The 15,000-nt window shown below is 43.5% G+C and overlaps 2 protein-coding genes across 2 annotated transcripts in view; both read left to right on the top strand.

Moving 5' to 3' along the window:
* LOC143302002 (sialin-like) overlaps positions 1 to 797 on the top strand; it is a 28,861-nt gene extending 28,064 nt beyond the window's left edge. The window contains exon 12 of the mRNA XM_076616486.1: positions 723 to 797. Within this exon, the coding sequence (XP_076472601.1) occupies positions 723 to 797 (75 nt within the window). The remainder of the gene's footprint in view (positions 1 to 722) is intronic.
* Positions 771 to 15,000, top strand: part of LOC143302063 (sialin-like) — a 19,069-nt gene continuing 4,839 nt past the window's right edge. The window contains exons 1-6 of the mRNA XM_076616562.1: positions 771 to 1,075; positions 5,467 to 5,720; positions 7,696 to 7,929; positions 10,370 to 10,457; positions 12,630 to 12,725; positions 13,494 to 13,621. Of these exons, the coding sequence (XP_076472677.1) occupies position 1,075; positions 5,467 to 5,720; positions 7,696 to 7,929; positions 10,370 to 10,457; positions 12,630 to 12,725; positions 13,494 to 13,621 (801 nt within the window). The 5' untranslated portion in view covers positions 771 to 1,074. The remainder of the gene's footprint in view (positions 1,076 to 5,466; positions 5,721 to 7,695; positions 7,930 to 10,369; positions 10,458 to 12,629; positions 12,726 to 13,493; positions 13,622 to 15,000) is intronic.

Genomic DNA, 15,000 nt, shown 5'->3' with positions numbered 1-15,000 from the left:
ATTATTATTATTATTATTATTATGTATATTTGTATAGCACACCATCTGCTCTTGGTGCTTTACAAAACAAGTGGCTTGATACGTGACACTGTACATAAACAATACGCATACGAACTAGAATGTGACTAGCAAACTATAAACACACACACACACACACATGCAAACATGCCAACACACACACACACACACACACACACACACACCACACACTCACACACACTGGTACCAATACATGCGTACGTGTTCACATACGTATACACACATAGTCAAGCACACCACACACACAGGAGTAGGGAAAACTGGATAAAACTATCACAACGAAGCTTGTCGCTGAGGGAAGAGGTGAGCCATAACTGAAAGAGGTGAGGGAGTCAGAATGACGGAGGTTATCAGGGGGTCTGTTGTACGTAAATGTATGTATTCTAAATGATTGTTAATCACTGTTGACGTTTTTGTAAGAACAAACCCTTTTATTGAATAGAATGTTTCGTTCATGTATTTGTGCGCTTAAAAATAAATGGATGTTAAAGGTTAAATTACTGTGAAACTCTAGAGTGGGGTTTACAATGAATGGTGTGTGATATAATTCGGTGCTCTTGTAAAGGACACACACACACACACACACACAAACACAAACACACACACACACGTCAAACACGTACACATACACACACAAACAGGTGTGGAAGTCAAAATTAAGAGTGTGGATGTCTTGTGATAAGAGCTCCTTGAAGGCGAACGCCTCTGAGGACAGTGCAGGTGAACCCCAGCAGAGGGCAGCAGGACAGTGCAGGTGAACCCCAACAGAGGGCAGCAGGACAGTGCAGGTGAACCCCAACAGAGGGCAGCAGGACAGTGCAGGTGAACCCCAACAGAGGGCAGCAGGACAGTGCAGGTGAACCCCAACAGAGGGCAGCAGGACAGTGCAGGTGAACCCCAACAGAGGGCAGCAGGACAGTGCAGGTGAACCCCAACAGAGGGCAGCAGGACAGTGCAGGTGAACCCCAAGTGGAACTTGTGCAGCAGCCTGACAACAGCAGCCTGGTGGAGGGGGTGCCTGGAGCAGACAGTGCCAGTATGAACTGTGCCACACTGTGCTGTGTTTTGTGGTGTTCTGTGTTGTGCTGTGCTGTGTTGTATTTTGTTGTGTTGTGTGTTGCCCTATCTGTTATCAAGTTTGAACTTTTGAATATAGTGTGAATGTGTGAATGAGTGCGAATATTTTTTTTTTTTTTAAAGTTTTCAGTAAACTTCCCTGTGTGTGTGGATGGTTGACTGACATGTGAGTGAGGAGGAATTTACATACATGTGAACAGGTGCTTTTGAAAGGAGTGAGGTGCGTGAAGGATTTGACTCTTTTCTCTTTGGTGAGAAAGGTTACATTACACCACACCACCACCATTAATGCTGATATAACTGTTCGGGACAGAATGATAACTGTTCAAGAGTTCTCCTACATGGGATCCATCATCAGCAATGACGGATCTAAATCAGAAAATCCCTCAAGAATTGCAAAGACATGAGCACTGCCCAGATTGAAGCCTGAATGAAAGAACAGCAACATCTCTCGGAAACGAAATAATAGGCCTGCGTACACTGATCCATGCCATCCCCCTGTATGCACGCGAGACATTCACCCAGACAGTGGTTGGAAAGAAGAATTCAAGCCATGGACATGAGGCATCTTTTATTTGAGAACATATGTTTATTACTCTTGTTTAATCAAGTAATCCGCGTGTGTGGGGTGGGTGGGTGCGGGTGTGTGCTGATTATCTGGTTGTGGTTTTCCGCAATTTATCTTTATTCTTATCTTATCTGTCTATTATAATCAATGTGCAATATAGTAGGCTATGGTTATAATTATATTCAAAATAATGTTTCTCAATTCTTTCTGTTTTTACATTAAGAATACCAGTTATTACCTCCAGTGTGTGGATGTATATATGAAATGGTGTATGTGATATTTTTTACATTTGTATCTTCGTAATATTCGTAAAAGCTGTTGACTTTTACAGTTATGGTCCCCATGTTGTTTACTTGTCTATGTTGTGATAATGCACCTGACCAAATTTCTCCAGTTGGAGATAATAAACTTATTCTTATTCCAGAGATCAGGTTGGGTTCAATAGACAATAGGTCATATGACCGGAAGAACATAAAATCAATAGGTCATTTTGAAAATCAATAGGTCAAATATCACCCGTCCCGGGCTTTTTCAAACTTTAATAATGCACAGCCGTATCTGTACTTTCCGATGAGCTGCCTTCTTTAGCTGCGAAACTAAACAACGTTTTCTGGCCCTTTTCTATCCGCGGCACCTTTTTAGGAGGCATTTTTCCGTTGTCGACCGGTCTGATTGTAAACTGAAAGCAGAAGTCTACTTTCAGTTTTCCCGGAACTGCACTCGGTTAATGCAAAAGTGGGAACGCCAATTCTTCTCGCCGAAGCTCGCGAAAGGCAGCGATAAAGATTCGTTTCGAATTTCGTTTCGTCACGGATCCGTATTTTAACCAGTTTATAGTCATTTCCTGTAGGAGCAGACGACAAAGCGATCGCGATCGTTAGAGAGAGAGAGAGAGAGAGATGGTTACTTTGGTTGACCGACTGGTCATAAAAACAATAAGTCACGTGACCTGGCAACTTGAAAAACAATAGGTCATTTCAAAATTAAATGCGTCAATGACCGATGACCGATGTCGAACCTGATCCCTGTTATTCTTATGATCGCTAGATACTAAACACTAGATAGGCTGATCACTTCACCAGTGAGCAAGTGAGCCTGACCATCAGGCAGCACATTTGACCTGAAGATCTGCCGATGTTAGAGAAAGGAAAAGAAAGTGACACTGGTATTGCTACAGGATTCAATGGCCTTGCTAAAACAATCATCAAATGAACTGCTGAGGGAGGGAGACAGAAAAAGGAAAAAAACAACAACAAAAAACGATGGACGAACAACATTGCAGAATTTGAACCTCGCGTCTTTCAGACATTGAGCATGAAACTACCATGTATATGATTTTATATGTTGCATGGCCTTGAAAATGTTTGAGCATGACAATGGTAAGAAGACAGATTACAGGGGGAAGAAAGAGAGAGAGAGAGAGAAAAAAAAAAGACAGAATAAAGAGATGAGAGAGGGAAAAAAAAAAGAAAGAGAAAGAAACAGAAAGGAGAGAAATGATGGAAGGAACAAAAAGAAACAACCAAAATGGTAAAAAAAGAGAAAAGAGAGACAGAGAGAAAACAAAAACAAACAAAAAACAACAACAAAAAAAGCGGGAAAGAGCCTTCCAAGGATGCTGAGACTATCCTGCTCATTTGCAGAAATTTTACGCATCCACTGATTAAAAGAAAGTAAAGACAAACAAACAAACAAACAAAAACCCATTGCAGAATGGACAGGAAAACCACTTCCAGAGGCACAGGCTTTGACACAACTGACAGACCTGGATGAATCTGAACAGTTCTGTGTGGCACCCCAGTGACTCTGACAGAGAGTAATGACCATACACCACGCAGCGAACTTGGTTTGTGACGATTCTTTCTACCCAGTAAAAGTATGGCTACCGTATAACATGCTGTACCTGGACTATTTATTTTATAGATTTTCTGTATTCCTTCATCAAAGAAATATTTAAGTATTGAAGTTTACATTCTTTAAACAATGTGAATCAGCGATATTCCCTTTTATGTCTTCTTCTTAATTGCAAGTTACTCATCAGCGTTGTCACACAATGTATGACAGAACCGCCTAACTCTCATTGGTGTGGCCAGTGCCTACACACGTACGCTGCTCGCTGAGATGCGTGTTTCTTATTGGCGAGCACGTTCAGGGGTCAATGGGGGAGAGCGAAGCCAGACACGCCGGCCGCGTGATGCGGTTACCTCCACTGAACACACTGTAAAAAGAGGGAGCCGATTTTATTAATTTTTCTCTCTCTCCCAAACCTGATAACAGACTGTCCTATATTTGTGGTGCGTGATTGCTTATGAATTATTCTACTGAATTCTTGCTTTAGAATTTATAAATACATAAGTTCAAGATTTAACCTCTTCATTGCCCCATGACGTATGTATGCGTCCACAAAAAAATGCTTCGCTGTTTGCCCCGTGACGTACGTGTACGATAAAAATGTCATGTCGGGATTTTACAGTACTATTTTAAAGCTGATGTGGCCCAATAGCAACCATTCAAAAAGCTTGATGTCCTCTTTAATTATCCACCATAAGAAACAGCCAATCACGTTCTGTGTAATAATTTCTGGATGTTACTGTCAATATCCCCCCCTCATGATGCTTCCAAAATGGCGGATGACGAACCACAACCACACACTAGAAGCTTGAAACAGCTGTGTGTTACAATAACAAAAATTGAGATTTTGCCATCCACGATGGTCCAGAAGGTTTACAAGTCATCCTGGGCCTGTGCCAGTCGCTCAAGCTGCGGCCCGTCCTCTTCCTGTCTGCCTCCAGGTCAAGGTGTCATGTGTTTCTTGGACGACCTCTTCCCCCCCCCCCCCCTGAGGGTTCCAGGTGGAGGCTTGCCTTTTAGTGCTGGATGCAGGCTTGCGGTGCAGTTGGCCAATCCATCTTCAGCGTCATTGGAGAATTTCTTCTTCTGCAGGCTGCTGTCTTCTTCTTCTCCCCTTTAGTTCATCATCACTGATTCTCTCTGGTCAGCGAATCTGAAGAATCCTGAGGCGCTAGGCTGGTGCTGATGAAAGTTTGGTTTCTAAACTGGAGTCAGATGTGATGATGATGACGACTGTGATGATAAAGAATGATTATACTACTACTACTACTACTACTACTACGACTACTACTACTCATCATCATCATAGATCATGCATCCTATTTCCTCAGCAGAGGGAACCAGGGAGCTTACAATCACATCAATTTGGGAAAAGTCACCATCCAGCGTGTTTCCCAAGCTGCCCATGAAGGACGAAGCAATATATGTGTTGTTTATATATATATATATATATATATATATATATATATATGTGTGTGTGTGTGTGTGTGTGTGTGTGTGTGTGTAGATAGATATATATAGATATACATATCTAGATATATATATGCATCTCTTTCTGTTTGTGTTTGCGTTTATATATATATATATATATATATATGTGTGTGTGTGTGTGTGTGTGTGTGTGTGTGTGTATGATATTTGTGTCCGTTTATGACCACCAGAACAGCAGGGGCAACTACTGTCCTGAATGTCTGGGCTAGAATTTGATTCTAGTGGAGAGTGGTTTGCCCACGTAACACCCCCACTCTCTTGATAGAATGATAGAATAAAAGAAAACAAAACAAAACAAAACAGAACCTGTGCCATTGAGGGCTTGTTTACAAAAGTATTTGTACTTAACCCACTCCTCTTGTAAAGTAAATTTTCGCTATGTTTCGTTTCGTTTTGCATATAAACTGCACTCCAGCGTTTGATTCTGATTCTAATTGCAGTGCCGTTTTGGATGTGTTCGGAGCGGTGGCGTCTGGCCTACCTCCTCTTTATCGGTTCTTTCTTCACCTACGCTCTCCGGGTCAACATCAGTGTCGCCATTGTCTGCATGGTGAAGTCTGGCACCAGTACCACCACCAACAACATCAGCAGCCACAACAACATCAGCAGCAGCAACATCATCATCAGCAGCAATGTCCCAGCCACCAATGTTTCCATTTGTGGTGGATCGCTTCCTTCGTCTGATTCCAACACGGTAACTATGGAAACAAAATGAAAAAAAAAGGACCTCCCACCCCTTCCCCATCATAACCCTGACCCCACTTTCGAAAAATAATAAAATAAAATAAACCCACAAAACAACCACTAATGAATAAATGAATAAATATAAACACCACATTGTGCACTATGAATACATAAAATAAGTTTAACCTTGTTGAAATAAGACTTTAAGAACGAAACGAAATAAAATGAAATAGAAGAAATAAAGATGTTCAGAACGAAAGAGAGGCAGTGCAGACAAAGGGAGAGACAAAGTAAACAAACGTTTAAGAAAATGAAGTAAATGGAAGGAAAGAAAGAATGTAAATAACGGAAAAAAAATCTTCTTGTACTTGTTCTTCCCCCTCCTCCTCCTTTTTCGTCTGCATTCGTGGTCTTCAATTTTCACTGTACGCTCACTTTACCTGCATAACCTTTTCTTTCACCCGGCAGTATAGGCAGCCATACACCTTTATCGGTTGGGGGTACATGTTGGGCATGCTCTTGTTTCCATAACCCTCCGAACGCTGATACGGATTACGGGATACTGAAAGTGCGTATTAATGCTTCATCTTCTTGCAAGCGTATATTTATATTTGTATTTCATTTTATCACAACAGATTTCTCTGTGTGAAATTCGGGCTGCTCTCCCCAGGGAAAGCGCGTCGCTACACTACAGCGCCACCCATTTTTTTGTATTTTTTTCCTGCGTGCAGTTGTTTTTCCTATCGAAGTGGACTTTTCTACAAAATTTTGCCAGGAACAACCCTTTTGTTGCCGTGGGTTCTTTTACGTGCGCTAAGTGCATGTTGCACACGGGTCTTCGGTTTATCGTCTCATCCGAATAACTAGCGTCCAGACCACCACTCAACATCTAGTGGAGGGGGAGAAAATATCGGCGGCTGAGCCGTGATTCGAACCAGCGCGCTCAGATTCTTTCGCTTCCTAGGCGGACGCGTTACCTCTAGGCCATCACTCCACACGAAATGGGTTAAAAAAAAAAAAAATTGAAGGTTTGCAAACTGTGCACCTGAAGGATCGGGGGAAAAAAAATCTCCTCTCTTACCCCAGCAGATGCAGTGACTGGGATCGGTACCCAAGATCTTCAGATTGAAAAGTCCAACACTTGTCATTCGGCTGTTGCGTACGTTTTATCAGGCGTTCAGAGAGGTAAGCCGCCCGTCACCACACAGCCCCTCCCATTCCGCCTCACTCTGGATTCCTTTCTTTCTTTCTTTTTTTTAAGCTGCCCCATCACATCTGCACCGTTGCCATTACTCCCACGCCGCTCATTTAGATCCCCCCCCCCCCCCCCCCCCCCATACACGGCCACACTCGGGTTCGTCCATCACCGTTCCAGCGTCGGCAGTCCGCAGGGAACCATCAATGTTAGGTCGCCAGGAGGCCACACACCAGAGGAGACCCTGCACTGCTGCTGAGTCACTTCGGTGGTGTTCAGTGGTGCCTGTTCTGATTTAACGTACTTAGGACACCACCTGCTAAGCCCCCTACTAACGACAATAATGGCTTAGTCGCGGAGCCAGTCTGAGTGAGCGTCCCTCCCAGTGTGTAGACCGCCACCCCACGTCCCTGAAACAACAGCCCCCCCATGGCTTTGGATTCCTTTTACTTTAGTCATTTAGATGCCCCGTGTGCAGCATGCACGAAGTGCACGTAAAAGAACCACTGGCAGTAAGAGGTTTCATAATTATGGAGTAAACACTGTAGTGTGTGTGTGTGTGTGTGCGTGTGTGCGTGTACGCGCGCACAACCCAAGCCTGACTAAATGACACAGGGAAACGACTGATGAGCGCCTAAAGGCACCTGTCAGTCGGCTCTGCCTGGGCGGGCAGCCTGTTGTGCAAATGACTCCGCAGTGTTAGTTAAGCGCCAAGCGTTTGCTCTCTGACGGAAGGTAGGCGCTGTGTGAATATGAGCAGTAATAGTGGAACTTATAATAATTTCTCCAGGAAGGAGAATTCGACTGGGACAAAAGCATCCAATCCAGCATCCTCTCCGCTTTCTTCTACGGGTACCTGTTGATCCAAATTCCGGGTGGATGGCTGGCGGGTAGGTTCGGAGGCAAGAAAGTGCTGGGTACCAGTCTGACGGTGGTTGCCCTGGCAACGGTGCTGCTACCCGTTCTGGCCCGGCAGGACTACCGCTACGTGTTCGCCCTGAGGGTGATCATGGGGCTGGCTTCCGTGAGTGTGGGAGAGGGGTTGGGGGTGATGGTGGTGATGGTGTAGTGATAGTGGTGGTGATGAAGATGATGATGATATTGATATTCTGATGATTCTGATGATGTTCTTGTGTGTGTGTGTGTGTGTGTGTGTGTGTGTGTGTGTGTGTGTGTGTGTGTGTGTGATGGAGTGTAACAGTTGTAGTATTGAGAGTATTATGGGTTTTATGCAACGAGGTTTTATCATCTTTATGATTTTGTTTTATATGTTTCTACTACATTTTATGTGCTTTCTCGTTTCACTTTAGGTACTGGATTTGCAATCTGCTTAGAGCTTGCTATGCTTGAATTATAGTGCTGTATAAAATAAAATATTATCATGTTAATATTATCATTATCAAAACATGTTTTGATAATAAATACCAGCAACACCAACCAACCTACCAAATTAACCAGAGGCTGACTAAAAGAATCTTGGTAAAAAGTCGACTTACATGAGATAAATGAGGCAACGTATCGAGCCACAGGCTCTTCGTCAGGCAAAAGTTTCTTTGTCATGACGCGAAATCAAATTGACGTCACTAGGCGAGACGTCATACTGATAAAGAATAATAAAGTGCATTTGAAGACGCTTATCCCCTTGGAGAGCTCTAAGCGCCATTACAATTTCTTAAGAAGGCAAGAATATTCATACACTTATCCACAAAACTATGCTCATCCACACACAAGTATACACTTGTCAACAAAAAAGTATACACATATCTTATATACATAACACATTAAAAGGTCTCAGCACTTACAACATATGGCGTTGGTTACACTTGGTGTTAACTTATTCTGTCAGATGGAGTTTGTAAAGGTGGGTTTTAAGCCCAGCCTTAGAGGCTGACAATGTGGGAGCCTTTTTAAGTGTCTGGGAGAGTGCGTTATAAGCTGAAGGACCAACAAATGAAAAAGAACGTCTGCCATATTTCTCTAGATGGAATCGGGGAATGGCGAGGTGACCGGCATTTGAAGACCGCAATGATCTGGATGGCACATACAGGGTCGAGAGATAAGAAATGTATGCAGGGGACTGACCATGAAGGGAACGGTAACAGAGTGTTGCTAATCTATACTCCACACGTGCACGCACTGGCAGCCAGTGAAGTTACCCGAGAAGTGGTATGGCATGGTCAAGTTTACGCTCGTGGAGAACGATGCGTGCAGCATGATTCTGGGCTTTCTGAAGCCTCTCAAGCAAGCAATCAGGGAGACCAGCAAACAGTGAGTTACAGTAGTCCATTCTGGACAACACAAAGGCAGACATTAGTTTCTTTGCAGCCTCTACAGACAGAAAAAGACGAATATATCCAATGCGGCGCGGTTCCAAATAAATGGATTTGCACAGCTTGTTTATGTGGTTTTCCATGGTGAGAGAACAGTCAATATGCACGCCTAGATTGCGGACAGTTTGAGAAAACTCAGTTCGGGTGCCACTGAGAGAAAATGTACAGTTTGAGACCATTTTGAGTTTGTGACCAGTTCCAACTGGCATGACTTCAGTCTTTCCATCATTCATCTTAAGCTTATTTACAGTCATCCACTTCTTCACTGATTCTATCGTCTCCTGTGCCATTTCCAGGACTTGTGAGATCTGAGCAGGAGGGGTAGATTGTTGCAACTGTGTGTCATCTGCGAACATGTGATAATGGACACCAAACCGTCTGTTGACCTGATTCAGTGACTGCACATACATACTAAACAAAACAGGCCCAAGAACGGAGCTCTGGTGCACGCCATAGTTAAGCGTGGTTGCCTTTGACTTGTGACCCTGGGCAACAACTGTCTGAGTGCGCTCCTGCAAGTAAGATGCAGACCACCCCAGAACTGTGCCTGAAAGGCCAAATGAAGTCTGCAATCTACGGAGCATGATCTGATGGTCAAGCGTATCGAACGCTGCTGAAAGATCCAGCAAAGACAGAACCGACACATCACCTCGATCACAAGCAGACAACAGATCGTTCACACCCCGAAGTAGGGCTGTCTCTGTGGAATGAAAGGCTCTGTATGCAGACTGAAAAGGTTCCTGCATGTTCCACCAAGTCAAGTGATCCAGCAGCTGGTGCAACACAGCCCTTTCTAGAACCTTTGACAGGTATGGTAGGTTTGACACTGGTCTATAGTCATCATCAGTTTTATGAGTGGCGTGTCCCATCTATGCCTGGAAGACCACTGCCGTCACTCTTTGGTGTTGATAACAATCAGCCAATCCACCTGTTTCTTACAGCCTGGTGTAATCACAGCCTTGTGCCAAGTAGTGCCAAACACAAATAGATCACCATAGTAACATTTTCATCACCCCTGTTATCATTCATCATCTTTAAGATATGGAAAAACAAAATGTCCCAAATTCAGGGGTGCAAAACAGAATCATTGTATGTCACGAGCCATGAAGGATGTTGATGTGATGTGTGTCACAGGGGCCAATTTATCCGTCCATGCACGCCTTGTGTGGTAGGTGGGCCCCACCTGGAGAACGGTCTAGAATCACCTCCTTTTCCTACTCAGGTAAAACACACACACACACACACACACACACACACACACACACACACACACACACACACACACACACACACACACACACACACACACACACACACACACACACACACACACATTAGTACCTTTTTTAACTCACTCAGTACGGCCAGTCCTCTCTTCTCCTCTACACAGACCCCTCGGATGTCCAGTGGGTATCTGAATGGCCCAACCTTTAGCGTCCGTCGTCAGAATTATGGTATTCTTTGTCAACATTCACCTCTTCAGTGTAAGAGCCTTCCGCTTGTAATATTTTGATGATGGTAATTGGGGTGAAACGCTGTTAACGTCGATTCTTTCGCCGTTCGTATGGAGAGAGTTAATGAGGGAGGAGAGTTGTGATGGAGAGTTGGAGGGGCACGGTTAAAAAAGGTAGTTTAAGTTGATCAGTTGGGAAATCAAGAACGACAGGTGGTATGGTCAGTTCCAACTCCATGGAGGATCAGGCTGTATGTTCCAGACTCGCCACTTTTCCTTCACCGGTTCAAAAAGGATAACGGGGAAGAAAGGCTGGAGGGAGGTGTGGATGAGTGGGAAAGGTACAGTGGATTGATCAGCTGTGAAATGAAGAATAAGGACAGGTGGTATGGCAAGTTACAACTCTCACTGAGGACCAAGGTCTATATCAGCCAGCAGAACCCGGAGACGACAGCTCTATTTGCCATCACGTGTGGACTGACTGTGAGAGTGAACAGAAGGGAGAAGAAGAAGAAGAATAACTGGGAAAACTCTAGTTGGGTTGTGTGGGGGGGCATGCGGGTAGGTGGGAGTGGGGGGACGGGGGGGGGGGGGTTGTCGGGGATGGGGGAAGGTGTGTTGAGGCTGGATGGGGTCTAGCTCAGCTTGGATAGCTTGGGTTAACTGAGGGGGTGGTGTGGAGGGTTCGGATTGAGTTGTGATAGAGCGAGTTTAACTGAGGAAGGGATTGAGTTTAGCTGGGAAATAGTTTGGATGGGTTTGGGTCGTGCTTGGAAAGGATGGGTTCAGGATGAGTTCAGGTCCACCTGGGATATAAGGGGGATTAAAAAAGATAGGGTCTAGAGCTCAGGTGGAATAGGCTGATTTAAATAAAAATGGATTTTGCTTGAGTTAGGATAAATTTAACTGAGGATAGAGTTTGGAGTTGACCTGGCGAAACGGTTGGATTTAACTGATGATGGTTTTAGATTGAACTGTAACAGGTTAAATTGAAACTGGGTTTGGGTTGTGCTGTGATATTCTGGGTTTAACTTAGGGTGGGTTTAGACTGAGCTGGGATTCGTTGGGTTAACTGACGATAAGGTGTGGTTTAGAAGCGCCTTTCCCAAAGACCCAACATGCTGAAACCCGGCGCCTTGTGGGTAAAAGGTGGGGAATTTTCCAATCTCCCAGGTCAAAAGATGTGCAGAACTACATGAACCCCTTTGTGTGTATATGCATGCAGGAGATCAAATACGCACGTTAAAGATCCCGCACTTCATGTCAGTGTTTGGTGGGTAATGGAAACAATAACACACCTCCAAAAACGTATGAATGTGACAGCCTAAATGGCGGGATTAAAACGGTCATTCATGTAAAAACCCACTCGTGTACACAAATGAACGTGGGAGTCGCAGCCCACGAATGAAGAAGAAGAAGAAGAAGACACCATGACAAGACAGAAGCCTTGAACCCTGACGCGACGGGCGCAATAGCCGAGTGGTTAAAGCGTTGGACTGTCAATCTGAGAGTCCCGGGTTCGAATCACGGTGACGGCGCCTGGTGGGTAAAGGGTGGAGATTTTTACGATCTCCCAGGTCAACATATGTGCAGACCTGCTAGTGCCTGAACCCCCTTCGTGTGTATATGCAAACAGAAGATCAAATACGCACGTTAAAGATCCTGTAATCCATGTCAGCGTTCGGTGGGTTATGGAAACAAGAACATACCCAGCATGCACACCCCCGAAAACGGAGTATGGCTGCCTACATGGTGGGGTAAAAACGGTCATACACGTAAAAGCCCACTCGTGTGCATACGAGTGAACATGGGAGTTGCAGCCCACGAACGCAGAAGAAGAAGAAGAAGAACCCTGACTAATACTGGATCATAAGTACAACGCTTAACCTATGTCCTAGCTCAAGCCAAACCAGGATGACAATGACCTGTATATATTTGCAGGGTACATGATTGGCAGTATTACCACCTTCATACTCTCCGGGTACCTGTGTGCTTATGGGTTTGACAATGGATGGGGCTCCATTTTCTATCTGACAGGTTGGTCATCCTGATATACATATTTACAGACAGAAAATTCTGGATCCCTCGCCACATTATTACTTACTTTCTGAAATTTTCGCCTCGAGGGCTTCATAAGAAGAGTATGATGTGTTGTTTGTTAGTAATATATTGTCTATAATTTAAATCATTACCTACGTTTTAAGACACCGTTAATAGATAGATATTAGCGCATTCGTTATGAATGTGTAATGGCAAATATAACCTGTCTATACTCCAGAGAAATGCGCCAAAGAACCACTGAAATATCAAGTGAGATTCACTGCATGTTGTTTGAAATGAAGTATGTGTGTGTACGTTTGTGTGTGTGTGCGTGCATGCATGCGTGTGTGTGTGTGTGTGTGTGTGTGTGTGTGTGTGCGCACATGTGCTTGACGTGTGCATGTGAGAGTAAGTGCGTGCATATGAGTTGGGGCTTCAGATGGTTGGTATGTGTCCCTCACTCTGTGTGTGTGTGTGTGTGTGTGTGTGTGTGTGTGCGCGCGCGCAGGTGCACATACTCGAGTGTGTGTATAAAGTATGATTGTGATTGCTTACATGCATTATGTAAGTCACTCTTGCATGCCTCTGTTGCACGAGTGTGTGCTCGTTCTTACGATGTTTACCTAACTGCATCCAATCGGTCTTCAATGGAAAAAAAAAAATTAAAAAATCTGAAATTCAACAGACGTTCTGGAAAACGAATTTCTTAGAATTCTAACAAGTTTTCGCCAATGCTTAAAAATTGTCCTGTCTTCATTTTTCCAGGAGGTACATGTTTCCTGTGGTCCGCCGCCTGGTTTTGGTTGGTGGCGGATACACCGGAAAGCAGCCGGAGAATTTCGGAAGCCGAGAAACGTTACATTGTCAGCAGTATTGGACAGAAACAAGAAAGGGTAATACGTCATGAGTTTTTCACGTCATCAGTGTAGCCCAATTGTCAAAAATAGTTTCCAAATATTTTCAGCATCACCAAAACGTCCATTTCAATGTTAGTCTATTGATCTAGAAATTGTTTGTTGAAGCAGTCTTAATTTATAGCGTCACTGGTCACTTGTGCCAGTGTGTTTAGTTCTAAGAAACCAAGAAAGTACTTACACGGAAGTGATAAGTATTGGTGTATTCGTTATGAAAATATAAGTCAAATATACTGCAGTGTATTGTTGGAGAGTTACGTCTTTGATACCATCATGTTTATGTAGAGACATACATCACGTTCATTACGTTCTTCATTTTTCTTCATAGCTTTAAGTATTGTTCAGATCTTGTGAAATCTAGATGTAGTCATTTGTTTACGTCATTATCATAATCAAACGTATGTCTCATAATAACTATTATTGATAAGTATTTTTACAGCGTAGTTATAATGCTACATAATAGCTTATTTTCTTCTTCTTTTCTTTAGGCTATAGTCATAAACGATACGTCATTATTTTTTCTACTGTGTTACATGTTCACGTATCATAGTTCCACTCACACGTCATAACTCAGTTACAAGTTCCAAAAAGCATGGTATCGAAACTGAGTCACAATTGTCCGGATGTCTTCAAAAGGCAAGTGGATCAACCTCAAAAACATTTGATCATGACAGTATAATTATGTGGATTGCGTGTGAACTCGTGAGAGGTTTTCAAGACATGTGCTGGACAGGTTGTAGTTGTAGTAGTAGCAGCAGCAGCACCACCACCACCACCACCACCAACGACAACAACAATAGCAGCAGCAGCAGCAGCAGCAGCCAGGAGTAGTAGACGTAGTTGTAGAAATAGTGGTAGTGTTGGTGCTTTTACTGTTGCTGCTGGTTCTTTTCCACCACCACCACCACATGATGATGATGATGATGATGATGATGATGATAAGAACAACAATAAACATGCTGCTGCTGCTACTACTACTACTAGTGGTACTACTAGTCTTGCATAAGTAGTAGTAGTAGTAGTAGTAGTAGTAGTAGTAGTAGTAGTAGTAGTAGCAGCAGCAGCTGCAGAAGAAGAAGTAGAATAAGAAGATGATCATTATGCTACTACTACTACTACTACTACTACTGCTACTACTACTACTACTACTACTGCTACTACTACTACTACTACTACTACTACTACTTATGCAAGACTAGTAGTACCACTAGTAGTAGTAGCAGCAGCAGCAGCATGTTTATTGTTGTTCTTATCATCATCATCATCATCATCAGTAGTAGTAGTAGTAGTAGTAGTAGTAGTAGTAGTAGTGGTAGTAGTCTAAAATTGATGTGTGTGCATGCTTTATTCAGTACCCA

This window comes from Babylonia areolata, chromosome 28 (genome assembly GCF_041734735.1).
Source record: "Babylonia areolata isolate BAREFJ2019XMU chromosome 28, ASM4173473v1, whole genome shotgun sequence".
NCBI classification, from domain to species: Eukaryota; Metazoa; Mollusca; class Gastropoda; order Neogastropoda; family Buccinidae; genus Babylonia; species Babylonia areolata.
Note: the sequence above shows the minus strand (reverse complement) of the source record. Positions and strands in the feature narration are given on the sequence as shown.